Source organism: Prionailurus viverrinus, chromosome D3, assembly GCF_022837055.1.
Source record: "Prionailurus viverrinus isolate Anna chromosome D3, UM_Priviv_1.0, whole genome shotgun sequence".
NCBI classification, from domain to species: Eukaryota; Metazoa; Chordata; class Mammalia; order Carnivora; family Felidae; genus Prionailurus; species Prionailurus viverrinus.
This window is the reverse complement of record NC_062572.1, coordinates 6,435,003-6,460,150: the sequence shown is the minus strand read 5'-3', so window position 1 is coordinate 6,460,150 and position 25,148 is coordinate 6,435,003. Positions and strand designations below refer to the sequence as shown.

The following is a 25,148-nucleotide window of genomic DNA, read 5'->3' as shown; positions in this document are numbered from 1 at the left end:
GGCGCGAGGCCTGGGCGGAGCCGCCTTTGCGTCACGCTGCGGCGCCGGAAGTCGGGGTGCCCAGGACCGGGAGGAGTACTTGACTGCTTGCTGCCGGGGCGTGGGGGGATCCTGGCTGCCATGGTGTCAGACGGTGAGGGCCGTGCTGGGAGGGACCCCCCGACCCCGGGACTGGGCGGGCTCGGCCTGGCCAGGACCACCCAGGTGGAGCATTATGTCGGGGGCCGGGTGCAACCTGTTTGGTCTTTAGGGGAGTAGCAAAAGAATTCATTTATTCAGTAAATATTTCTGAACGGCGTCCTGTGTGCCAGGCGTTATTTCATGCGCTGCGCAGTACGGCTGAGAACATGACAGGCAAGGGCCCTCGGGGAGGGTACAGTCTAGTGGGCGAGGCAGACAGTAGGCAAGTAAATAATAGCTTCGAAGGGTGACAAGAGGTGTGAAGACGATATACTGGATGGTCGAGGCGCATCTACTTCAGATAAGAGCTCAGGTACTGAAACGGAGTCTTGAATGACTGTGCGAAGGCGCCGTGGCAAGTTGAGCCACTGCATTACAGTGAGATGGAAATGGGGAACTTGAGGGATAGAAAGGAGAGACTTTCGTCCATACGTTAAACTATCAGTTGTAGAGCCTAATGTCTTAAGGAAAAAAAAAAAAGAGACCAGCGTGGTGGAAGTGAAATGAGCTAGAAGGGTGAGATCAGAGAACTAGGCAGATGCATGGCCCTTGTGGGCCAAGGTAAAGAGGTTGAGCTTTGTTTTTAAGTGTAATATGAAGCCATTGTAGGGTCTCAAGCAAAGAGTTGGTACAATCCGATTTATAATTCAAAAACTTTTAAAAAATATTTATTTATTTTTGAGAGAGGGACAGAGCATGAGTGGGGGAGGAGCAGAGAGAGAGGGAGACACAGAATCTGAAGCAGGCTCCAGACTCCAAGCTGTCCGCACAGAGCCCGACATGGGGCTCGAACCTACGAACCGTGAGATCGTGACCTGAGCCGAAGTCGGACGCTTAACCGACTGAGCCACCCAGGCGTCCCTGATTTATAATTTTAAAAGGTCACTTTGCTGTGTGGAGAAGGGACTGTGGCAGCAAGAGTGGAAATAGATCATTTCAGAGGCTGTAACAACTGCCCATGCTTCCTTTATCTTTTTTTAAGATACCACAGGGCTGTGAGAGAGGCAGGCCTGGCGTGGCCCAAAGAAGGAAAAAATCACAGGGCAGTGCCGTGTGTATGGATACCCGTCTCTCCTGAAAGGCAGCACTTTGTCTTTGTCTTCGGGTGGTGGCAAGGAGTGACCTTGAGAATTGTGGGATGGGGCCTCATGGGGAATGAGGCCAAAGGAGTGTGGGCTTACGGGTGGAGGCGTGTCTTTCACAGGAAGTCCTGTGAAAGACAGTTACTAAGTGCGGCTTCTGTGCTAGGCGTCTTTGTGTGTGTGGTTTGCATGTGTTATTTCACCCTAGGGTTAGCAAAAATCGTCACTCTGTAAGGAGTCCGGTCTGGTGGGCTAGATTTAGCAGAGCTGGCAACAGAGATCAGAAACACAACTAGCTGTGAAATGAGGCGGTGAGTTCTGAGTGTCGTTAAAAGAGGGTCAAAGCGGACAGTGAGGCATTGAAAAGCTAGTCTTTAGAGTCCCGCAGACCCGTCTTCATAGCAGGGTGTTTTGCTACTTGCCAGCGGGCCGTGTGACTTCGCGAAAGTTACTTTCATTTGCAGAGCAGGAATGCCATACTTCAGGTCCTCTAAGACGCTACCGATGATGAGATGCGTTTGTATTCAGGATACCACTAAGAGAAATGTCATAAGATACCGTCCTGCTTTTAGCAACTGTTAAATGTTAAAAGGAAAAAAAAAAAAAGAGGTGCACCTGGGTGGCTCAGTTGGTTAAGCGCCCGACTCCTGATCGCGGCTCTGGTCATGATCTCACGCTTCGTATGTTTGAGCCCCCCATCGGGCCCTGCGCCGACCGCTTGGAGCCTGCTTGGGATTCTTTGTCTCCCTCTCTCTGCCCCTCTCTCCCCCTAAAAAATATGTAAGTAAACATTTAAAAAAGAGAGAGAGGGTACGTGTTATAATTGATGAGAGATATTTCCCTCAGTATGTTAGCACAGAATGTGATTCTAGTATTAACATGTGCCAGTGGCTGATGCAGAGGACTCCTGTCCTCAGCTGGGGGAGACAGGACCTGTTGGAAGACCTGAGGAGGGTTCTTGGAGGAAAGAGGTAGCACTGGTTTAGGGCTTTGAAGGGTAAATAGGATTTGGATATGTGAGCGGAAATCTCCGAAGGAGTGAGGATTATCCCGATACAGGAGGTGGAACTGCAGGAAGAAGGTATGGGGGGCAGGAAGGGCGTTATTGCTTTTTGCTATTAAATGAGCATCCTGGGTTTTTCATAACGGCAAGGACTTACGGGTTTGTGTGTCTCTCACCTCAGTTAGAATTTAGACTCCTTGAGGGCTTGAACCCAGGATCCCCAGCACCTGACACTGGTATTTAGTGTCAGTGTTCGTTGAATGAATTCATGGTGTTGTTAGCCTGTCTAGTTGTGCCTAACTTTGGAGAGTAGCCTATTCCCAGTAAAATCTTTACATAGCAATTGCTTTTCCCTCTTTGGTTTTCACCTTTTAAAAATTGGTTCCTGCGGTGCCTGGGTGGCTCACTGGGTTAAGTGTCTGACCCTCGATCTCAGATCAGGTCTTGATCTCAGCGTTGTGAGTTCAAGCCCAGTGTTGGGCTCTGCCCTGGGCGTGGAGCCTAGTTAAAAAAAATTTCGGTTCCAAATCACAGTTGGCCTTGCTGCTAGTATATTTGATAGACTTGAGGCCAAACTGAGTCCAGTGTCTCCCTTCAACCCCTCCGTGCCTGAAATTCTATCACTATTGCATATTAACTGGTTAATCGGTGCATTCTGTCCTTGACCAGGCATTTAAAATGAATATTTGGGCTTCGTTTATTAGGTATTTATTGGGCGTCTACCACATGTTAGGCAGTTGTGCTACAAGCAGAGGAGGAAGAGTCCCCCCCCCCCCCCCCCCCCTCACGGAGCTTCTGTTCTAGTGCATCAAAGATGTAGTGGTGCAGAGAGCAGGCAAGAGCCTGCTCAGGGCCCACAGAGCTTTAGATTATTAAAAGAACATGGCCTTTTGTTAATTTCATGATTGTAGGTTGATACACATGTAAAGGCAAGTGGTGGTGCCTGCTGTGGGTTTAATTTACAAATTGGGAATGTTAGCTTTGCTATGCTTCCATGACGCTAACGTTTTTATTTTTTGTTAATATTTTCAGAAGATGAATTGAATCTTCTGGTTATCATAGTTGATACCAACCCAATTTGGTGGGGGAAACAAGGATTAAAGGAATCTCAGGTAAGATTGCTTGAGGAGGCCTTTGGATAATTCTGGTTTAATTGAGTGTGTGTTTATATTGCTTTTTTTTAAAAAAAAAAAATCAGCTATGGTAAAGTCCTTTACATACCATAAAATTCATCCATTCTGATGTACAATTCGATGCTTTTTTAGTAAAAATCACAATAAAATAGTGTAACCACCACCACAATTTCATTTTAGGATATTTCTGTCACCCCCAAAAAGTTCCCTCATGCCTGTTCACAGTCAGTGCTTCTACCCCCTAGTTGCAGGCAACCAGTGATCTGCTCTCTGTCTCTATGTTGCCTTCTCTGGACATTTCGCGTATTCCATGCAATATGTAGGCCTTTAAAAAAAAATCTATTTTGAAGTATTTTATTTTGAAATAATTACAGACTCATAAGAAATTGTTAAAAAAATGGTGCAGAGAGGCCCCGTGCACACTTGCTCCGGCTTCCTCCAGTGGTAACACCTCCTGTATCTCAAGTACAGGAGTGAAGCCAGGAAACTGACACCAGTGTGCTCTTCAGACCTTATTCAGATCACAACAGATTCCCATCCATGCGTGTGTATGTGCGGTGCTATGCTGTCCCTGTCGCATGTATCTGTGGAACTACCACCACAGTCAGGACGAGAGCTGTTTCATCACAGTGCTCCTTTTTTTTTATTTTTACTTTTTTTGAATGTTTATTTATTTTTGAAAGAGAGAGACAGTGTGAGCAGGGGAGAGGCAGAGAGAGAGGGAGACACAGAATCGGAAGCAGGTTCCAGACTCTGAGCTGTTAGCATGGGAGCCTGATGTGGGGCTCGAACTTGTGAACTGTGATATCATGACCTGATCTGAAGTAGGATGCTTAACCCACTGAGCCATGCGGGCGCCTTGTCACTTGTGTTCCTTTTATAGTTGCTACACCTGGGGCATCTGGGTCGTTCAGTTGGTTGAGTGTCCAACTCTTGCTTTCGGTTCAGGTCATGATCCCAGGGTCGTGGGATGGAGCCCCATGTTGGGCTCCACACTGGGAGTGGAGCCTGCTTGAGATTCTCTCTCTCTCTCTCTCTCTCTCTCTCTCTCTCTCTCTCTCTCTGCCTCTCTCTCTTTCTCTCCCCCTCCACCCATCTCCCCCAGTCATGCATTCTCTCTCTCTCTCTCAAATTAAAAAAAATAGCAATAATAATATAGTTGCTACACTTTAGACAGTCCCTGGTCCCTAAACCCTAATAAATGCTGATCTAATCTGTTCCCTAGTGCTATAGTTCTGTTGCGTAAATAGGTCATAAAGTGTGTAGCCTTTGAGGTTGGCTTTTTTCACTCAACTGAATGCTCTTGGGGTGCCTGGCTGGCTCAGTCGGATAAGCGCCTGATGTCGGCTCAGGTCACGATCTTGGAGTTCATGAGTTTGAACCCTGCTGACAGCGCACAGCCCACTTTGGATCCTTTATCTGCTCCACCCCCCACCCCCCCGTCTCTGCCCTACCCCACGCTCCACGCATGCGTGCTCTTTCTCTCAAAAATAAAATTAAACATTTAAAAACAAAACAGAATGCCCTTGATCCATCCAGGTTGTTCCATGTATCAAAGTTTGCCCTTTTTATTGCTGAGCAGTGTTCCGCGGAATGATATCCCACAGCTCGTTTCGTCACTCACCTGGTAAAGCTTTGACATTTGGGTGGTTTTCTTCAGGTTTTGGTTACTACATAAAAAGCTGGTCCGAAAATTTGAATGGGGGTTTTTGGGTGGATGTCAGTTTTCATTTCTGTGGGATGAATGTCCAGGATCGCAGCTGCCTGGTGATCACACGTTTGGTTGGATGAGAAACTGCTGTACTGTTTTCTAGAATGGCTGTACGCTCCCACCAGCAAGCGTGAGGGATCCCGTTTGTCCCTCTCCTCACCGGCGTTTGATGTGGTCGCTGTTTTTTATATTAGCCGTTGTAATGAGCGTGGAATGCCACCTTATTGTGGTCTTAATCGCATTTCCTTAATAGCTAGACATGTTGCACATCTTCTCGTAGGCTTATTTGCCATACAGATCGGCCTCCTGATGTGTCTTTTCATGTCGTTTGTCCATTTTCTCATTGGGGTGTTAGGGTTATTTTTAACTATTGAATTTCGAGATTTGAAAAACATGTCCTAGATACAAGCCCTTTGTCAGATATCTTGTTGGCAAGTATTTTCTCCCAAGCTTTAGCTTGTCTTTTTATCCTCTTCTGGTGGCCTCTCACGGAGCAGAAAATATTCAATTTTGATCAAGTCCGGTTTCTCGATATTTAAAAAATACGGCTTGTGCTTCTGGTGCTATAAGAATTCTCAGCCTTGCTCTAGGTCTTAAAGATTTTCTGCAGCGTTTTCTGTGAAACGTTCTACGTGTAAATGCATAATCCAGGAGGGCCGGCTCAGTCCACAGAGCATGCAGCTCATGATCTCCGGGTCGAGAGTTCGAGCCTCACGTTGGGGGGGGGTGGGTAGAGATTACTTAAAAATGAAATCCTAGAGAAAACGACCAAATAAATCCACAATCCACTTTGAATTTTTTTTTTTGAACAAGCTGTGAAATTTAAGTTGAGCTTTCATTTTTTTGCCTCTGTGTAATCCAGTTGCTCCGGCGCCAGATTTGAAAAGATTACCTTGGGGCGCCTGGGTGGCACAGTCGGTTAAGCGTCCGACTTCAGCCAGGTCACGATCTTGCGGTCCGTGAGTTCGAGCCCCGCGTCGGGCTCTGGGCTGATGGCTCGGAGCCTGGAGCCTGTTTCCGATTCTGTGTCTCCCTCTCTCTCTGCCCCTCCCCCGTTCATGCTCTGTCTCTCTCTGTCCCAAAAATAAAAAACGTTGAAAAAAAAAATTTAAATAAAAAAAAAAAAAAAAGAAAAGATTACCTTTTCCCCACTGAATGGCTTTTGCAGCCTCGTCAGAAATCACTTGGGTACTTGTGTGGGTTTATTTCTGGGTGCTCTTTCTGTTCCTTTGTGCTCTCTGTCTCTCCCTCCACCGGTACCACAGAGTGTTGATTACGATAGCTAGATAGTAAGTCTTGGGCTCCAGCTGGCTGGTTCCTCCCACTTTCTTCTTCTTTTTCAAAATTATTTTTTTTAACTATTCTAGTTCCTTTGCATTTCCATATAAATTAAAAGAAATTAATGTTTATATTATTTTTGACGGGGGGTGGGGAGTGCAGAGAGAGAGAGACAGAGACAGAGACAGAGAGACAGAGAATCGAAGCAGGCTCCAGGCTCCAAGGTGTCAGCACAGAGCCCGACATGGGGCTCGAGCCCATGAACCACGAGATCATGACCTGAGCCAAAGTCAGACGCTCAACCGACTGAGCCGCCCAGGCGCCCCACCTTTGGCTGGTTTTGACACAAGGGTGATACTGGCTTCGTAAGATGAATTGGGAAGTCTTCTTTTCTGTTTTCTGGAACAGATTATTTTGAATTTGGTATCAATTCTTTATTTTTTTATTTTATTTTTTTTAATTAAAAAAGATTTTTTTAATGTTTATTTTTATTTATTAAAAAAATTTTTTTTAATGTTTATTTATTTTTGACAGAGAGAGACAGATCATGAGCAGGGGAGGGTCAGAGAGAGAGCAGGAGACACAGAATCAAGCAGGCTCCAGGCTCTGAGCTGTCAGCACAGAGCCTGATGCGGGGCTCGAACCCATGAACCGCGAGATCATGACCTGAGCTGAAGTTGGACGTTCAACCGACTGAGCCACCCAGGCACCCCAAAAAATGTTTATTTTTGAGAGCAAGAGAGACAGAGTGCAAGCAGGTGAAGGGCAGAGAGAGAGAGGGAGACATAGAATCTGAAACAGGCTCCAGGTTCTGAGCTGTCAGCACAGAGCCTGACGCAGGCTCAGACTCGAGAAGAGAGGGATCATGACCTGAGCCAAAGTCAGACACTTAACTGACTGAGCCACCCAGGCACGCCAAGTGTCCATTCTTGAAATGCCAATGAAATCATCTGGGCCTGGAGTTTGCTTTTGGGGGAGGTTTTAAACTATGAATTAAATTTTTAATGGTTATTAAAGTTTTGAATGATCTTTTTCCTATTGGGTGAGTTTTGGTTATATGCACTATTTTGATTTTGTTTTCCACTTAATATAATATTTTTGAGGTTCATCCATGTCGTAGTACGTATTGCCGGTTCCTTTTTATTACTGAATAGTATTTTATTGTGTGGCTATACCTCTTGTTCATCTGTTCACGAACGTTTGGATTGTTTCCACTTTTTGACTCTTAGGAATAATGCTCAAATAATTCTCAAACAGGTCTTTGTGTGGACGTATGTTTGCATTTCTCTTGAGTAGCTAGATGCCTATGAGTTGAGTTGCTGGGTCATGTGGTAAGTTTAGTTTTAACTTTTTAAGATGCTGCCAGACTTAAAGAGTGGAGTGGGTACGCCGTTTTCGATTCCTTTGAGAGGTGTGTAAGAGTTCTAGTTTCTTCACATCCTTGCCAACACATGTCTTTTTTTAAATAATCATTCTGGTAAGTAAGTAGTGGTATCTCATTGGGGTTTTAATTTGCATTTCCTTCATGACTATTATATATACAGATATAATGTATGTGTATTATGTATATAGTATATGCTTATTAAGCATCATATTTTCTTTTTTTTTTTAAGTTTATTTATTTATTTTGAGAGAGAAAGAGAGACTGTGACCAGGGGAAGGGCAGAGAGAGGGGCAGATAGAGAATCCCAAGCAGGCTCCATGGTGTCGGTGCAGAGCCTGACATGGGGCTCGATCTCACATACCATGAGATCATGACCTGAGCCGAGATCAAGAGTCAGATAATTGACAGACTGAGCCACCCTGGTGCCCTGTCATATTTTTTTAGTTGAAATGCATATTCAGTTATTACGCCCAATTTTAAAATTGGGCTGTTTGTTTTCTTATTACTGAATTGTAAGAATTCTTCATATATTCTGGATGTAAGTCTTTTTCCAAGTATATGATTCACAAATATTTTCTCCGGACCTATGACTTTGTGACCTGTCTCTTCATTTTCTTAATGGTGTCTTTTTTAAAACTATTTTTTTTTCAACATTTTTTATTTATTTTTGGAACAGAACAGAGAGAGACAGAGCATGAACGGGGGAGGGGCAGAGAGAGAGGGAGACACAGAATCAGAAACAGGCTCCAGGCTCCGAGCCATCAGCCCAGAGCCCGACGCGGGGCTCGAACTCACGGACCGCGAGATCGTGACCTGGCTGAAGTCAGACACTTAACCGACTGCGCCACCCAGGCACCCCAATGGTGTCTTTTTTAAAGTCAGCTTTATCCAGGGGCATCTGGCTGGCTTAGTTGGTAGAGCATGCAACTTGTGATCTTGGGGTCTTGAGTTCAAGCCCCACGTTGGGTGTAGAGCACACTTAAAAAAAAAAGTAAATAAAAAGAAAAATCAAAGTTAAAATCAGCTGTATTGAGATATAACTGACATGCAATGGATAGCATATATTTAAAGTGTTCAGTTTGACATGTTTTTGTATATGTATACATTCATGAAATTATCATCACAATCAAAATAATGAACATATTAATCTGTGACCCCCCCCCCCCAGAAGTTTCATCATGTTCCTTTATCCTGCCTACTTCTCTCTGCTGGTCTTTGCCCCTGGGCAACCAGTCATCTGTTTTGTCATTATAGATTAGTTTGCATTTTCTGGATTTTTATATAAATGGAATCAAACAATATGTAGTGGGATTTCTTTTGGTCTCGTTTCTTTACTCAGCATAATGATTTTGAGATCTGTCCAAGTTGTTACAGTAATGCATTCCTTTTTATTGTTGTTGAATAGTTTTCCATCGTATAGACCAGCACATGACTGCATATTACCCTATTACGCCTCAAAAAACTTTTATTTTGAACTCTCATCAGTGGTATATGAGAATTCCTTTTTTTTTTTTTTTTTTGTACCCAAATAAGATATTCTCTTGCCTTGTTTTTGTTTTGTTTTGTTTTTAAATTTTTAAGCTTATTTATTTTGAGAGAGAGAGAGAGAGAGAGAGAGAGAGCGAGCACAAGCAGGGGAGGGGCAGAGAGAGGGAGAGAGAGAATCCCAAGCAGACTCTGCACTGTCAGTGTGGAGCCAGACACGGGGCTCAAACTCACAAACTGTGAGATCATGACCTTAGCCGAAACGAAGAGTCGGATGCTTAACCAACTGAGCCACCCAGGTGCCCCCCTGTTCTTTCTTAAGTTTATTTATTTATTTTTGAGAGACGGGGGCTTGGCAGAGAGAGAGAGAGAGAGGAAATCCCAAGCATACTCTGTGCTGTCAGCACGGAGCTCAACGCAGGACTTGATCTCACAAAAGGTGAGATCACGACCAGGGCTGAAATCAAGAGGCAGATGCTTGACTGACTGAGTCACCCTGGCACTTCTCTCTTTCCTTGTTTTATCTTTTGCCCATAGGATGTACCATAAAAGTTATCTCAGTTTGCTTTTAGTATATTTGATGGCCCATTCTCTGTTGGGGCATTGCACATTTTCCTCTCTGGGTATTATTTTTTTTAATGATTTGTGGATACTCTTTATATTAGAAAGTTCACCTTTTGCTTGTCATATATTGCATTTTTTTTTCCAGTTTGTAATTTGCCTTTCACTTTTGTTTATAGTCACCTTTTTTGCCATATAGAAATTTTAATAGGTTTGTTGTACTTTTTTTAAATAAAGTGGAATTTATCAGTGTTTTATTTGCTGCCTGAAGTATTTTTTCCTTTAAGAGAAACATGCTTTATTCCAGGATTATAAATATATGCACCTACATGTTTTAGTAATATTAGTGCTTAAGAAAATGTAAGCTCGATGAAAGAAGGGATCTTTGCCTGGCATATAACAGGTGCTTAGCATACTTAGTGAATGAGTGAATGGAAAACTTTTACAAATCACCAATTTAATCGGTATGTATATTAATCATCTGTTCTGCGTGGTGGTAGTTTTCTAGTAATTTTATCATAGAATGTGTAACATGTTTGCTTTCCTTAAATGTTGTACAGAAAATATTTGTGGAATAATGCACTGATGTAGAAATCATTTCAGATAAATAAAATTAGAAAACTAATTTTCAAGTGTTTTGGTTTATGGCTTTGGAGGAGGGGGTTCCTGAGCGAGTTTTCAGCAGTGAATAATTGTCTAAAATTTAAATGAAGTCTTTATCATTTCAAGACCTAACCTAGTTATTTGGGTAGCTGCTTTATCTTTTCTTCTGGTTTCTATTTTTCAACAGTTTACTTTATCAAAATGCATAGATGCTGTGATGGTGCTGGGAAATTCTCATTTATTCATGAATCGTTCCAACAAACTTGCCGTGATAGCAAGTCACATTCAAGAAAGGTATGACTGTCGTGAGTACCTGTTCAATGCTTCACACTTGTGAGATTTTGATGCCAGTCGGCATGTACTGTTCCTTTCCTGTAGTGCAAAAAAAAGTATTTTTCTATAGCGTTGAACAGTACTAACAGCGTCAAGAATCAGTACGTGTACCTTTGAAAGGAATGAATGTCGGAAACCTCATTAGCTGACATCTAATAGAGTTGCATCATGTGCACAGGTAACTTACATGGAGCCAGCCATACTCTGTAGGCAAAGAACAGGGAGAATTATCAAGTGGGGCAGGTAGCTCCTATCCCTGTTGTCCTTGTGGGTCTGCTCCAGAGGGCAGGTGTGATTCCGCTTTCTCTCAGCCAGTCTTGACTCCTGCATACTTCTCAGAGTGTAATATTTTACTGCTCCGGGTGTGATTCTGGTGTTTACAGATGAGGGTTTTTCTTGTTATGTAGGCTTTTAACCCAGGCCAACTGTCCCATCTGGTGCTCAGCAGAAGAAACAGTTAACTTTTCTTTTCCTTTTCCTTTCCTTTCCTTTCCTTTCCTTTCCTTTCCTTTCCTTTCCTTTCCTTTCTTTTCTTTTCTCTTTTCTTTTCTTTTTTTTTCTTTCTTTCCTTTTCTTTTCTTTCTGTCTCTATCTTTCTGTCTTTTTTAATGTTTATTTATTTAATTTCGAGAGAGGGAGGGCACAGGTAGGGGAGGGGCAGAGACAGGGGGAGACACCGAATCCGAAGCAGGCTCCGGGCTCCGAGCTGTCGGCACTGAGCCCGATGTGGGGCTTGAACCCACAAACTATGAGATCATGACCTGAGCCAAAGTCAGATACTCAACTAACTGAGCCATCCAGGCGCCCCAACAGTGACCTTTTCTAACACCAGTGTAGAACCTGGCTGCACGTGAGTCACGTCGGGACGGGTGTGTAGGTGTGCAGCTTCCCTGCAGACATGACCATGTACACGGTACATATTTTCACTGTTAATTTTGACCATATTTACTTTGTGCGCATACACTGACCATAGAATCTGATTCTCCGGGCAAGACACACTTCTTGTGTGTCTTAACTAGGTGTCAGTCACATTGTGGGAGAAGTGACTCTCGTGTACCGGCCTGTTTCATATGAGGTGGGTGGTCCTCCGTCCTCGTTTCTTGGGGCTGCTCTCTCGGCTGTGTCGAAAGAGCCCGTGAGCCACCAAGTAAGTGCCCTCGCTCCCATGATCACCATGCAGTTTTCTCAAAATTGAATGTAAAAGACCTCACTGATTCGGTTAAGATATCAAAAGAAAAACTAGAAAAGGCACAGTGGTCAGTTGTTAGAAAAATTAAAGCTGTGTTTTACAGGATTACTATAAAAATCATGAAGCACTGGGAGGATCTTTTCAGGGGCCCTTGGACCAGATTTGTATTACGGGGGGGTAGGTGAATACCCCTCAAATAATAAACCAGCCCTAAGATAGAATTTGGTATGACTCTCCTCCCGACTGGCATCTGAGAAAGCAGGATGAGAACCACCTCGAAGCATGTCGAGAGACTGGGACCGGCTTTATTTCCTCTCACTTTTGAGAAAACAGAGGGATCATTGAAACACTCTCTGGTGGTAGACTCGCGTTTGCCAATTATTATAGAATCTTGCGAGGCAGAATTGGCGTGGTTTTTGTTTGTTTTCTGTGCTGAATTTCATCTGGGTGTTTAGTGAGGGCAGAGTCCTGGTGTAACTCGTGTCCCCCCCCCTCCCCCCCCCCCCCCCCCCCGTTTCAGTCGATTCTTATATCCTGGGAAGAATGGCAGACTTGGAGACTTCTTTGGAGACCCCGGCAACCCTCCTTCTGAATTCAGCCCCTCAGGGAGCAAAGACGGCAAATACGAGTTGTTCACAGCAGCGAATGAAGTCATTGCTGAAGAAATTAAAGATCTCATGACCAAGAGTAATGGATTTCTTTGCCCATTATATATTTGTACAATCGACAGTTGAATGTGGAGGTCCTTGAGGCTCGAAGTCGAGAGATTTGGGGTTCCTGGGACTGTTTACTTGCGTTCTCTCTCTTTTCTTTTGTAAAATCATTTTCATCCAAGCCTGAGCCCCGGTTGCCTGACCTCGCCAGCCTCTCCCACTGTCCGCCAGCCTCTACTTCTTGAAACACACTCTTAGCGTCTAAGGATATCCTTTTGTCCTGTTTCTCCTCTTTTTAGGACCATTCTTCCATCTCTGACTTTTCCTTCATCTTGTCCCATAAAAAAATAGGTTTTTTAATTCTGCACATTATATTCTTCTTTTTTCTTCCTCTGTGTGTTTTCATCCGCTCTTATCTTTAATTGTCATTTCTATGTGAACACTTCCCAGTCTTTATCTTTAATGTAGCCTTTCTTCCAGCAAATGTCTCCACAGAGGGGTCCACAGTCTGGCTGACACACCCCAGACTAGGTTCATTATCTTTCCCTCCCAGTCACACCGCCATTTCCACCCCCAGTTTCTGCCACACCCCTCCACCTACGTTTCCAAATTCAAAGCGTTCATTTTTGACTCTTTGCTGCTCACATTCACCATCTAGTCAGCCATGATATCCCATTAGTTTAGCCTTAGAAGTACCTCCAAAATCTGCCTCCCAATTCTCTGTCGTCTGGCTCAACCCCAGCACCGTTGGCATTTTGGGCTGGATAATTCTCTGTTGTGGGAACTGCCCTGTGCTTTGGAGGATACTTAGCAGCATCCCTGGCCTAGACCCATTAGATGCCATAACATCCCCCAGTTGTGATAACCAAATGTCTCAGACTTTGCCAAATATCCCCTATAGGGCACAGTTGCTCAGGTTGAGCACTGCTCCTCTGGATCACTGTAGTGGCTTCTGTTCACTGACTTCTGTCTGTCCCCATTCAGGTCTTTCCACTCATAGTTATCTTTCTGAAAATCAGAGCTGCTGTTTCCTGGCTTAAAGGCTGTTACTGGTTCCCTATTGCCCGTAGGCTGTGTTTTTTAAACCGTAGCCTGTGTCAGAATCACCTGGAAGGGAAAGGGAATTCTTTAGAGACAGGAAGTAGGTTCGTGGTTTCCTGGGGCCGGGGCAGCACCATGCGATTGGGACCGGCCGAAGGGATCTTTTGGGGTAAAAGGAAATGTTCTGAAATTGGGTTGTGGTAATTGTGTACAACTCTCTACATTTACTAAAAACCACTGAATTGTTTTCTTAAAAGGAGTGAATTTTATGATCTGTCAGTTATACCCCAGTAAAGCTGGTAAAAGTCGCCTGGGGGCTTGTTAAAACAAAATGCTGGATCCCACCCTGCAGTTTCTGGTTCTGTGGGTCGAGGGTGGTCCCAAGAATTTGTGTGTCTGTTAAGTTCCTGGGTGATGCTCCCATACCTGGTTCCAGAATCACACTTCAAGAACCACTGGCCTCCAGGGTAAAGTCTCAACTTTTCAGTATGGTGTTCAAGACCTTTCCTGGTCTGACCTCACCCACGGGCGGGGGTATCAGTGCTCCAGGACCAGCTGCAGGCCAGATGTCCGTCTGGGATCTCCACCCTCTTGAACTGCTTAACTCTTTTCACTCAAGGCGTCAAATAAGTTGCCAGCATCGTCCCTGCTTGCCACAGCTAGAGGGCTTGCTCGACCCGCTATCCACAAGCCAGGCAGCTCTCCAAGGGCGGGAGGCAGAGGGGTGATGGGACGGAGGAGAGAGAGACTCCGATCAGGTGCTGTACATGACCTTTCTTACCTTTTAGGTCATAACAAACCTGAACCTTTCCAGATAACCCCAGGGTGTTTTCTATTTATTTTTTATTGTGGCAGAATACACATAAAATTTACTCTCTAGCCATTTAAAAATGTACGGTGCAGTGACATTAAGTACATTAACATGGTGCACAAACATCACCACTGTCCATTTCCAGAACTTATCCCAAACTGAGACTTTGTATCCCCTCAGAATATTTTAAATTGAGAAAATGTTAAAAATTGCTTATTTAAGCAATACTGAGAACAGATCTCTCTCTGTGTTTTTAAACCTGATTTGGACATGTTGTCTGGTTTTATTCACGATGAATGCTTTGGTTTGAAAATTATTTTAGTCCAAGAAAATGCCCAGTAATTGACTTTTTAACTTTATTATTATTTGCAGGTGACATAAAGGGTCAACATACGGAAACTCTGCTGGCGGGATCCCTCGCCAAAGCTCTTTGCTGTATCCTTGGCATTTTAGTCGTTCAGAAGGTGTCTTGGGCATGAAACATACCTTTCTTGTGATAATTTTGAGAACCTTGGGTGTCCATATTAGTGAAAGGCTTGAGTATTCTAAAGTGGTGGGTAATCAAAAAATAGTTTATCTTGGCTTTAGAACATTTTTAAAATAAGCTGTAAAAACTTGAAATGTAAAAAAAGGAAAACTCTGATGTTCTCTAGTATGTCCTGCTCCCAGCAGATTCTTGGGGGTGCTTGTATCTTGCAGCCTGGGGTGGGTGTGTTTGTTTCTTCTGCCTTCTGTAAATTAGTAACAGTGTGTTTGATTATAGGAGCCGTTTACTGATCCTGAGGCTTAATTCGTGAGCGGTTTTTCCACAGGCCCACAGGTTATTTGAATTTAGCGTAGAGTGAACACCTTCCTGAGCATTTTGATGTTGTCTGTGTTTGTGTGATGTTCTCCCAGTCTTGTGTAATTTGATTTCTTTGTTTGGGAGAGTATTGAGAGATTCCTGTGTCCTGGGCTTTGGGGGTGCCTCTCATCTGTGTGTGGTTTTCACATTCCTTACCTTATCTGGCTTATTGACTTACTGGTGGTCCCAGTATATTCACATGTAGGATGTGGTGGACAATCACAGAAGGATCATATCCTGGTAATTTTAATATTCTGGGACAAAGATCATGTTTTGGTCAGGTTACAAAGCCCAGTTAATTGCGGTTGGTAATTGGAAACCCCCAATCACTCTTGTGTGTTTATCGTGGGAAGTGGAGCATTTCTTTTTTCAGCTAAGTGGATGCTGGATTGATTTAAAATTTGAGGTTATTTTCCTGTTTACTATAAATATCTATGAAATCAAATAATATTTTAAAATTCCTTAATGCTAAAAAAATAAGATATTCATAGAATGAACAAGGAGGTTAAAGGTAGGAGTCTATGGTTTTTTGTGAGGCCTGTAATCCTTATCTTACTGCTATAATTTTGGTGGACTGTTTAAAATAATTGGTTGGAAAACCTTATAATACGTTTAATAAGATTCAGTTAAATTGTAATCTGTTTTTATCTTTTTATAGATAATCAAGAAATGAAATCGAGGATTTTGGTAAGATTAAGAAAAAATCAGTACTGTGTTTATATACCAATGGCAGCCTATTAGAAAGCATAACGGGAAGTAAGACCCATTTATCTATTTATTTTTTTAGTTTTCTTATTTTGAGAGAGAGAGAGCAAAGGAGGGGCAGAGAAAGAGGAAGAGAGAGAATCCCAAGCAGGCTCCACGCTATTAGTGCTGAGCCCTACACATGACCGTGAGATCATGACCTGAGCCGAAATCAAGAGCTAGACAGACATTTAACCAACTGAGCCAGCCAGGTGCCCCAAGACCCATTTATAATAAATATTGAATATCCAGAATAAATCAACAATGTGTAAAACTGATTATGATGAAAAACTAAAATTCTGAGAGACATGAGAGAATTGAATGGAGAGCCAAATTTTACTCTTGGATGTCAATTTTTCCAAAGTTAAACTATAAATTTAATGCATTCTCAGAATATTAATGAGGTTTTTTTAAATTTTTCATGGCAGAATGGGGGGAATTAAATTCAAGAGTAAGGGGTCCCTGGCTGGCTCAGTTGGTAGAGTGTGTGACTCTTGATCTTGGCTTGTCAGTTTGAGCCCCACATTGAATGTAGAGATTACTTAAAAATAAAATCTTAAAAAAAAAAAAGAAATTCAACAGTTTATCTGGAAAAATAAATCAGTGAGAACAGACAAATGCTTTCTGAAAGAGAATGATAAGCAGGAGCTTGCCCTGTCAGGCATTAAAGCACATGGCAAACCTGTAGTAACACTGTGATTCTGGCACAGTAGTAGACACAGGGTAAATGGAAAAGACTAGAATCCAGAGAAAAACCAGGTCAATGGAGTTCTTTGACTTGTGGAAAGGAAGCCCTTAAGTTTGTGGCAAGAAAATGAATTATTGAGTTGAAGGTAATGGGCCTATTTGGGGGGAAACCAACCTAGATCTCATGCCCACATCTAAATCTAGTAAATCAAATCAAATAAATCTAGTAAATCAAACATTTCACTGTAAAAATTCAAGTCATAAAAGCACTGGAAGAAAATACCTGTTTATATGCATCTTGGATAGGGAAGGACCTTGCTGAGCATGGTGTGAAACTTTAAAGAAAACCTGAAGACCTCAAAAAAAATAAACCCCCAAAACAAGAAGGAAAGGAAAACTATTAGGAAAAGTATTTTCAGCATAGCTGCCTAAGAGAGAATTAATGTCATGGTTCTAAAAATGAAAAAGGGCTCTAAACTAAGTTTTAGAAGTTAAGGTTTACTGTAAAGAAACGGGTAGACGATATGAGCAATCTGCAGAAGAAGGAATGTGGATGGCCAGTTAGCGCTTGAGAAGTCGTGCAGCCTTCCTAGGAAGTGCAGAAGTATCAACGTCCAGTAAGACGTCAAGATTTAATGTGCATATACTTTAGCAATCTCCCTGATTACTTTAGGAGCTAGTCGGGGTCACGTAAAGCGTGTATGTGGGTGCTCATGAAAGCACTGTTTAAAACTCAGGATTGGAAACTGCTTCAGTGTCCTCTGTAGATAATTGGTTAGAGAGCAGAAATCTATGAAGTCAGCACGAAGGAGGATGTACATCCAAATTCATTGATACGAGATTTCCTCCCCACGTACTGTGGAATCAAAATGCAGATTGCAGGGGGTCCCTGCATGGTAGAGCATGTGGCTTTTTTTTTTTAAACGCTTATTTATTTTTGAGAGAGAGAGACAATGTGAGCAGGCGAGGGTCAGAGAGAGAGAGGGAGACACAGAATCGGAAGCAGGCTCCAGGCTCTGAGCTGTCAGCACAGAGCCCGACACGGGGCTGGAATCCACGAGCTGTGAGATCATGACCCGAGCCGAAGTTGGACACTTAACCGACTGAGCCACCCAGGGGCCCTGAGCACGTAACTCTTGATCTTGGGGTCGTGGGTTTGAGCCCCACATTGGGTATAGAGTTTGTTTTTTAAAAAAAGAGCAGTTTCCTGAACACTAGGTGATCATCCTGGTGTGTGTGTGTGTGTGTGTGTGTGTGTGTGTGTATGTGTATTTTGGGTGTGAGTGTATATATGTGCCCCAACAGGTGCTCTCTAGAAACTATTAAACAAGGATCCTCTCTTGAGCGGTAGGGTCTAGGGGAAATTGCTGCAGTCATCTTTATGCTATAGATAGTATGTAATAATGGTAACGAGGCAGATGAATTCTAATTCAACCAGCTGCACTGGTTGTGTCTGCTGTACATTGTGTTGACGTGTGGGTGAGAACTCGGCTGTGCCCACAAGGTATTCACGTGGATATGATTTCCAGGTGATTAAGGCTGCGGAAGACAGCGCACTGCAGTACATGAACTTCATGAATGTCATTTTCGCAGCACAGAAGCAGGTGAATTGGGAGTATTTTTTCTTTTCAATTTTTATTTAAATTCTAGTTAGTTACCATACAGTGTAATACTAGTTTCGGGGGTACAGTCTAGGGATTCAGCACTCACATGACACCCTGTGCTCATCACCTGTTTCCCCCACCCTTCCCCCCTCCTCCCTCCCCCCCTCCTCCCCCCTCCTCCCCCCCCCCCCCCCCCCCCCGTAACCATTAGTTCTCTGTAGTTAAGAGTCTGTTTCTTAGTTTGCCTGCCTTTCTCTTTCTCTTTCCCCCTCCCCCCGCTAGGGAGAGCATTCTTTTTAAAGAATATTTGTTTCCTTATGAAGGAATTAATTTTATTTTTTGAATGACGTACATAGAAAGGTAGTCTGACTAACTGGCCTTATCAGTGGATTAGGAATCTGGAATTCATATTTTGTACTAGTCGTTTCTTTGTTTTGGGTCCTGGAGCCCATGAGAATCTGCGGGGTCCCCAGAAAAAGGTACTCTGAAACCCAGTTTTGCATTTAGTTTCATGGAATTCATGGAACCCTTGTCTAGCCCATCCTTGGACCCATCTTTGGGCCTCGGGCTAAGAATCCCTAGTTTGCAATTCACACCATACCTTGCCTCAGTTTCTCTATCTGTTTGCGTGGGGAGGTCTTAGAAAGATTTGATATTTTTACCTTGCAAATATTTGAGTGAATTTTCACAAATTCAAATGAATTATCACTAAGACATTTTCTTCTTTGACATGTTAAAAATAACTTTCTTAAAACTTCAGTTTTAAGCCCCAAATGCTCCCACGTCCATGCCTAATATTCTCCGTGTTGGAGCAGCCGCATGCCATAGTGAAAGACCGTGGGCTTTGGGGACAGGCAGACTGGAGGGGGCAGGTGACAGCACTGCCTTCTACCGGCTCTGTGACCGCAGCCTGGCCAAGGCCTGGGTGCTTCAGCTGCAGATGCGCAGTATCTACCTTGTAGAGTCATCCTGTGGATCACATAAGGCATTTTGAGAGGAGTGTAGCACACAGTAGTTACCCGATGCAAGCTAGTCATTCTTATTCCTCTTATAATGTTTCCGGAATGTTCGTTTCAGAATATTTTGATCGATGCCTGTGTTCTAGACTCGGATTCAGGACTCCTCCAACAGGTACGTGTTCAAGGAAAGCGCGGTGGTGGTGGTCCAGGGAGCATGGTGTGCTCTCTTGATTTCTTGTGAATGCTTCTCACCGGCCTGCACCCGGTTGTAGGGTTAGCCTGTGTGCTGCTGCAGCTTGGAGCACTCGCATCTCCTGGTCCTTGTTTTAGTTTATTTTTCTCACTGAAGTATAGTTGACACGCGGCATCACAGCAGTTTCAGGTGAACGGCTCTCTGGTTCCTTTAAAATGTTTGTTTATGCTCCACACCGTGACTTTGATTGGTTCTGTAAAGTGACTCACACATTGAAATGAAGTTCAATGACACAGGAAAGTATTTTTTAAAGGGGGAAAAAAAATCCCTTCAAATCCTGTCGTCTTCAAATTACCGTTGTTAATCTTAGGCGAACAGCGTGACAGATCTCTCTCTACACAAGGTATAGGTGGAAGAATGATCACCAAGTAGAGCATTTTATAAAGACTGGATCATAACTCCACATCTGTGCTGTCCTACGTGATAGTTACATGGCTGTTGAGCTCTTGAAATGAGTCTTGTCTGAACCGTGATGTGCCGTTAAGTGCAAGATACACAGTGAATTTCAAAGACGTAGTATGAAGAACAGAATGTAAAGATTTCTGTATTGATTACATGTTAAAACGATAATACTCTGAATATATTGAGTTAAATAAAATGTTATTAAAATTAATTTTATCTGTTTTTTCCCCTTTTTTATGCGGCTAGAAAATGTTAAATTTCTCATTATTGCCCACGTTATATTTCTGTTGGATGGCACTGTTGGATGTTGCTTTTTAATCAAACGTGTGGAAAAGAGGTCTAATTAAATCATAAAGGGGGGGAAGAAGACTAAAGATACTGCCGAACTTCGGATAAATGTTTTTTGACCACAAGAAATATTATTTCCTAAAAGATCAGTTAACAGCACAAAACTGGAAAACGCGGAGTTTAGGTTACTACTGAGGTTGCGGAGTAGGAGATACAGTTGGAAAGTACACTAGAGTCAGAGGTTCTGGAACGGTCCTATTTCTTAAACTTGGTGATAGGTACATGGTGTTCGTTGTATCAAAACCATACTTCCATGTTATGTATGTATAGTGTTATGCGTATGGTTATATCTCAGAATTAAAAAACCAAAAAGGTTGAGTATGTGTTTTAACTGCACATTTCAGCCTACACAGTGTCTGCTAACTCCTAGAAGATCTTGCCTGTGCCATGAATTTAGATACCCGCTCTGCGGGACGCCTGGGGGGCTCAGTCAGTTAAATGTCCGACTTCAGCTCAGGTCACGATCTGGAGGTTTGTGGGTTCGAGTCCCGCGTCGGCTCTGTGCTGACAGCTCGGGGCCTGGAGCCTGTTTCGGATTGTGTGTCTCCCCCTCTCTCTGTACCCCTCCTCTGCTCACGCTCTGTTTCTCTCTCTCTCTCTCCTCTCTCTCTCTCTCCCTCCCTCCCTCTCTCTCCCTCTCAAAAATAAATAAACATTAAAAAAAATAAATAAAAGGAAAAAATCCCAGCTCTGCCTCCCTGGCCCTCACATTTATATGCGTGGGTCAGACACAGGCTCTGTGAGTTCCAGACTTGAGTATTCAGCTGTATATGCGGCATCTCCCCTTGGACCGCCAGCAGCATGTCAGGTTTCACATGTCAAAATCGGAACTTGAGGTTTTCATGCTGCCTCCCAGGAGCATCCCCATCCCAGCGACTGGCAGCTCAGACCGTCAGCCCCTCAGGCCAAAATTCTGACTCTAACTTGTTTCTTCTCTTCTTCTCCTTTCCTACCCTTGCAAATCTTGTCGGTTTGATCTTTGAAATAGTCTCTGAATCCCACCGTATGTCTTCCGCTTCACTACTACCACTCAAGCGGAAGCTTGTAAGATCTGTTGACTGGCCTCTGTTTCCTTGCTGACGCCCACCCAAGTCGGTTCTCAGCACAGCGGTCAGAATGAAGCTTTCAAACCAGATCTTGTCACCCACCTGCTCAAAACCCTCCCGTGGCATCCCAGCGGGATGGACTAAAACCCAGAGTCTTCCCGTGGCCATCTGTACTCCCTACGCGATACGGTTTCCGGGTATCTTTTTGTCCGCGTGGCGTCTCCCACTTCCACACCGGGCTCCTTGCTGTTGCTTTCAAACCACAGGCCCGCTGCAGCCTGAGGCTTACTGCACTTGCTGTTCCCTCTGCCTCTGAGGCTTTTCCTCAGTTGAGTCACCTCCTCAGAGAAGCCTTCCCTGACTGTCTAGTGTCACTCCCCGTCCCCTTACCCAGCTTCATTTTTCTTCATAGAAATGATAACTTGTGACGTTATTTCTGCGTTTACTTACCTGGTTGACTCTTCTGTCTTCCCCCGTTTGAACCCAAGCGTCCGTCAACAGATGAATGGGGTTAAGCAAATTGTGGTATAACCATACAATAGAATAGCATTTGGTCATGGAAAGGAATGAAGTGCTGATAACGTGCCACAACGCGGATGAACCTTGAAAACACGACGCTAAGGAAAGGACCCATGTTGCCTAAATCCGTTGATCCGAAGTGTCCAGAATAGGCAGATCCATAGAGCTAGAGAGTGGACTAGTGGTAGCCCAGGACTAGAGGAAGGGGGTGGGAGTGACTGCTAACAGGTACGGGGTTTCTTTTTGGAGTGAGGAAATGTTCTGGATCTAGATAGTGGTGACAGTTGCGTAACGCTGAATACAGTAAAAAGTAGTGAATTACACACTTTAAAAGGCTGAATTTTATGGCCTATGAAGTATCTCAAAGCTGTTGCTAAAAAATATAATGAAAACGAGTAAACATGGCGGGAATAAAGATTTTATCAGTAGCCAACACAGGAGAAAGGGCATATACTGTGCTACACTGAGGTCTTCAAAGGGCGAAAGAGTGGCGTGCCTGGGCGGGGGAGAAGATAGCTGGAAACCTGGAGAGGTAGCGGGAAGCCTGTGGTCCTCCCTCACCCTGGGAGACCATTCCCTTTTGATTTGCTCAGTCATATCCTCCTTTGGAGACCTGACCTGGTGAGAATTCCATCCCTCTAGAAAAGCTTAAGCACGTGCCAGTTCGGCAGAGAGCCCTCTGTATGTCTTGCAGGCCTGTGACATCACAGGGGGACTGTACTTGAAGGTGCCTCAGATGCCCTCCCTCCTGCAGTATTTACTGGTAAGGAGCCTGACACCTGGAGTCCGAGGGACAGACCCCGTTTCCTGGGGAATGAATGGGAGCAAGGTGGCTGAGGCTAGTAATTGGAAGAAGAAGGAGCAAATGGTGGCCCCGGGGGTTTGGAACCTACAAGGGTGCACGCACTTCAGGTGGTCTCTGGAGGCGGCTGTGTGCAGAAGGTTGTAGGACTGTTCACAGAACGGTGCCTGCGTGTGGATGTGCTGGGTCGCTGGGAGATGGATAAAAATGCATTTCTTGATAGACTTTTAAGGAAGATCCTAATTTATTCTCCTCAGTGTTCACTGGCTAATATTTGATATTTATATCCTGACTTCTGGTTACTTTTCCCCCATGTTCTAAATAAAATTATCTTCCTTGCCTTTTCCCACCCCCCCCAGTGGGTTTTTCTTCCCGATCAAGATCAAAGATCTCAGTTAATCCTCCCACCCCCGATTCACGTGGACTACCGGGCTGCTTGCTTCTGTCATCGAAATCTTATTGAAATTGGCTATGTCTGTTCTGTGTGCTTGTCAAGTAAGTTCAAGCACAGGGTTGTCCTTTTGTGTGTTGTGCGGGGGTGGGGGATGGTCAGAAAATAACTGGTTTTTTCCAACATCCTGTTTATTTTGTCCGTTCAATTTACAGTATTCTGCAATTTCAGTCCTATCTGCACCACCTGCGAGTAAGTATCCCCCGCCAGGCTGTGTGGCTGGCTCACACTGGAAAAGTCTAGAGCACTGAAGAGTGTGGTCCTCTGTGTCATTTCAGGACAGCCTTTAAGATTTCGCTGCCTCCGGTGCTGAAGGCCAAGAAAAAGAAACTGAAAGCATCAGCATGATCGTAAGATCCACCCGCCCCCACACTCTGCCCATCTTTTCGAGTCTATGAATAGAAATTGTATGGCAGAGTCTGTGTTGGGAAGGCCCTGAAAAAATACAGCATGTGTAGGATAATTTTTACTGAAATTTCTTACAGGAAAGATTTCTAAACCATTATCCTCGTCCTGTGCTTTTGGGAGACTGCTTTTTTTGAGGGAGTCATTCTATGCAATGTACCCCAAATCATTTCTGACTGGTTTTTGGCCACAAAGGGAGAAGAAAGCACAAATTAGTTAGTGACTTTTTTTTTTTTTAAATGAGGTGCTCATTTGTCAGTCAGCCCGTCCTGACTGATCACAGGCTTTGGACTCTGTTACCCGTGACTAGGTTCTTACTGTGAATGCACGACCCGTGAAATTTGAGTGCAGTTTTGGAGAAAGCAACCGTGCGGTGCTGGCATTAGTCAACATAGACCATCTTCCTTGATTCCACAGCTGACTTTTACAGTAGTCATGTAAATAAACTCCCGATTGTCGAGATTCAGATTAGCTTCAGATACAGATATTTTTTCTTTTCTCTGACATCATTACGTGTCTGGACACAGTCATCCAAATAATAACAGTTTGTCACCGAATAAGTGCAAAGTCCGATCTCGAGTGAGTGAGGAGAGTGGGTGCAGGACTCTGGCGGCAACTTTTTCTTCAGAGATAGTTGTGTGAGAGCTGATTTGTGAAAGCCGGTGTCTGGGTTCAGAGGGGGACTCTCTTGGGGAGAATGGATTTTTTACGGTTCAGTGTTGTCCCCCAGATAGAATTCTTTCCTTTTGTAATGAGGGGGGAAAAAAAAGCAATAATGTTGGAGAACTGTTCTCTAGAAGCTTTGGGTTTACTACTGACAAATGCTAAAGGTTCAGAAGAAAAATTATTTGTAATTTCAATGAGAAAAAAAACCCTATTTTTTTATGTGAGCTTGAAGTTATTAGAAGTCCTTTCAAATTCCAGTACAATGTAAGAAGGGCTTTCAGGAATGGTGGCTGGTTTGATTTGTTTTTAAAAGTATATTGACAAAAACAAACAGGTGTATACTGACAAAAACCTGAAGATTCTAATTTTCTCTTTATGCCATCTCAGAAGCTGAGTCTCGTTTAAGTAGTTTGGTACTTGGTTAGATGATTTCGGGTAGATTTTGTATTCTGGATTTATAACTTTGTTAATTACACACAGATTTTGGTGGTCACCTGGCAAGTATTTGTGAATCCTTAAGTTCGAAAATCTGGTTTGTCTTTTAAACATACTATTTAATACTTCATAGCCTAAGAGTAATGGAAATCGCTGTTTTAGGTCTAGGAGTCATCAGATACCCAAAAGACGAATAATTTCAAGGAAGCTGATCAGGTTTTTGTTTGAAATGTTTTGTGTACTGGCTTAATTCTGTTTAGGCTTTGTTTTTAACTGTTGTTTTTATGGTTTATATAAATTTTTATAATAAAATAATTTAAATTTTCATATTTGCCTAAGTCATTTTCTCTTATTGTTTGTTTCATGCTAACTCAACTTATCTTAAAGTTTGTACTTTAACTGGATTTGGTCAAATGTCAGTCAAGTTTTTATTCAACTCTGAAGAACTTTTACTTATTTTTTTTAATGTGTTAAAAAAATAGTTTTTAATGTTTATTTATTTTTGAGAGAGAGGGAGAGACAAGAGCCTGAGTAGA

The 25,148-nt window shown here is 43.4% G+C and overlaps 1 protein-coding gene across 2 annotated transcripts; it reads left to right on the top strand.

The window, feature by feature from the left end:
• Positions 1 to 47: 47 nt before the first annotated feature.
• Positions 48 to 24,939, top strand: GTF2H3 (general transcription factor IIH subunit 3). Of its 2 annotated transcripts, none has more exons than XM_047828203.1 (13): positions 48 to 133; positions 3,298 to 3,377; positions 10,608 to 10,714; positions 12,463 to 12,629; positions 14,820 to 14,882; positions 15,773 to 15,802; positions 15,950 to 15,978; positions 18,252 to 18,326; positions 19,404 to 19,457; positions 22,548 to 22,616; positions 23,015 to 23,150; positions 23,262 to 23,298; positions 23,385 to 24,939. In XM_047828203.1, exons 1-13 carry the CDS (start codon positions 121 to 123, stop codon positions 23,452 to 23,454), a joined length of 930 nt encoding a protein of 309 aa, XP_047684159.1. In that variant the 5' UTR covers positions 48 to 120; the 3' UTR covers positions 23,455 to 24,939. The 2 variants fall into 2 exon arrangements, with proteins under 2 accessions (XP_047684159.1, XP_047684160.1); XM_047828204.1 differs by lacking the exon at positions 48 to 133 and adding an exon at positions 141 to 493.
• The last annotated feature ends 209 nt before the right edge of the window (positions 24,940 to 25,148 follow it).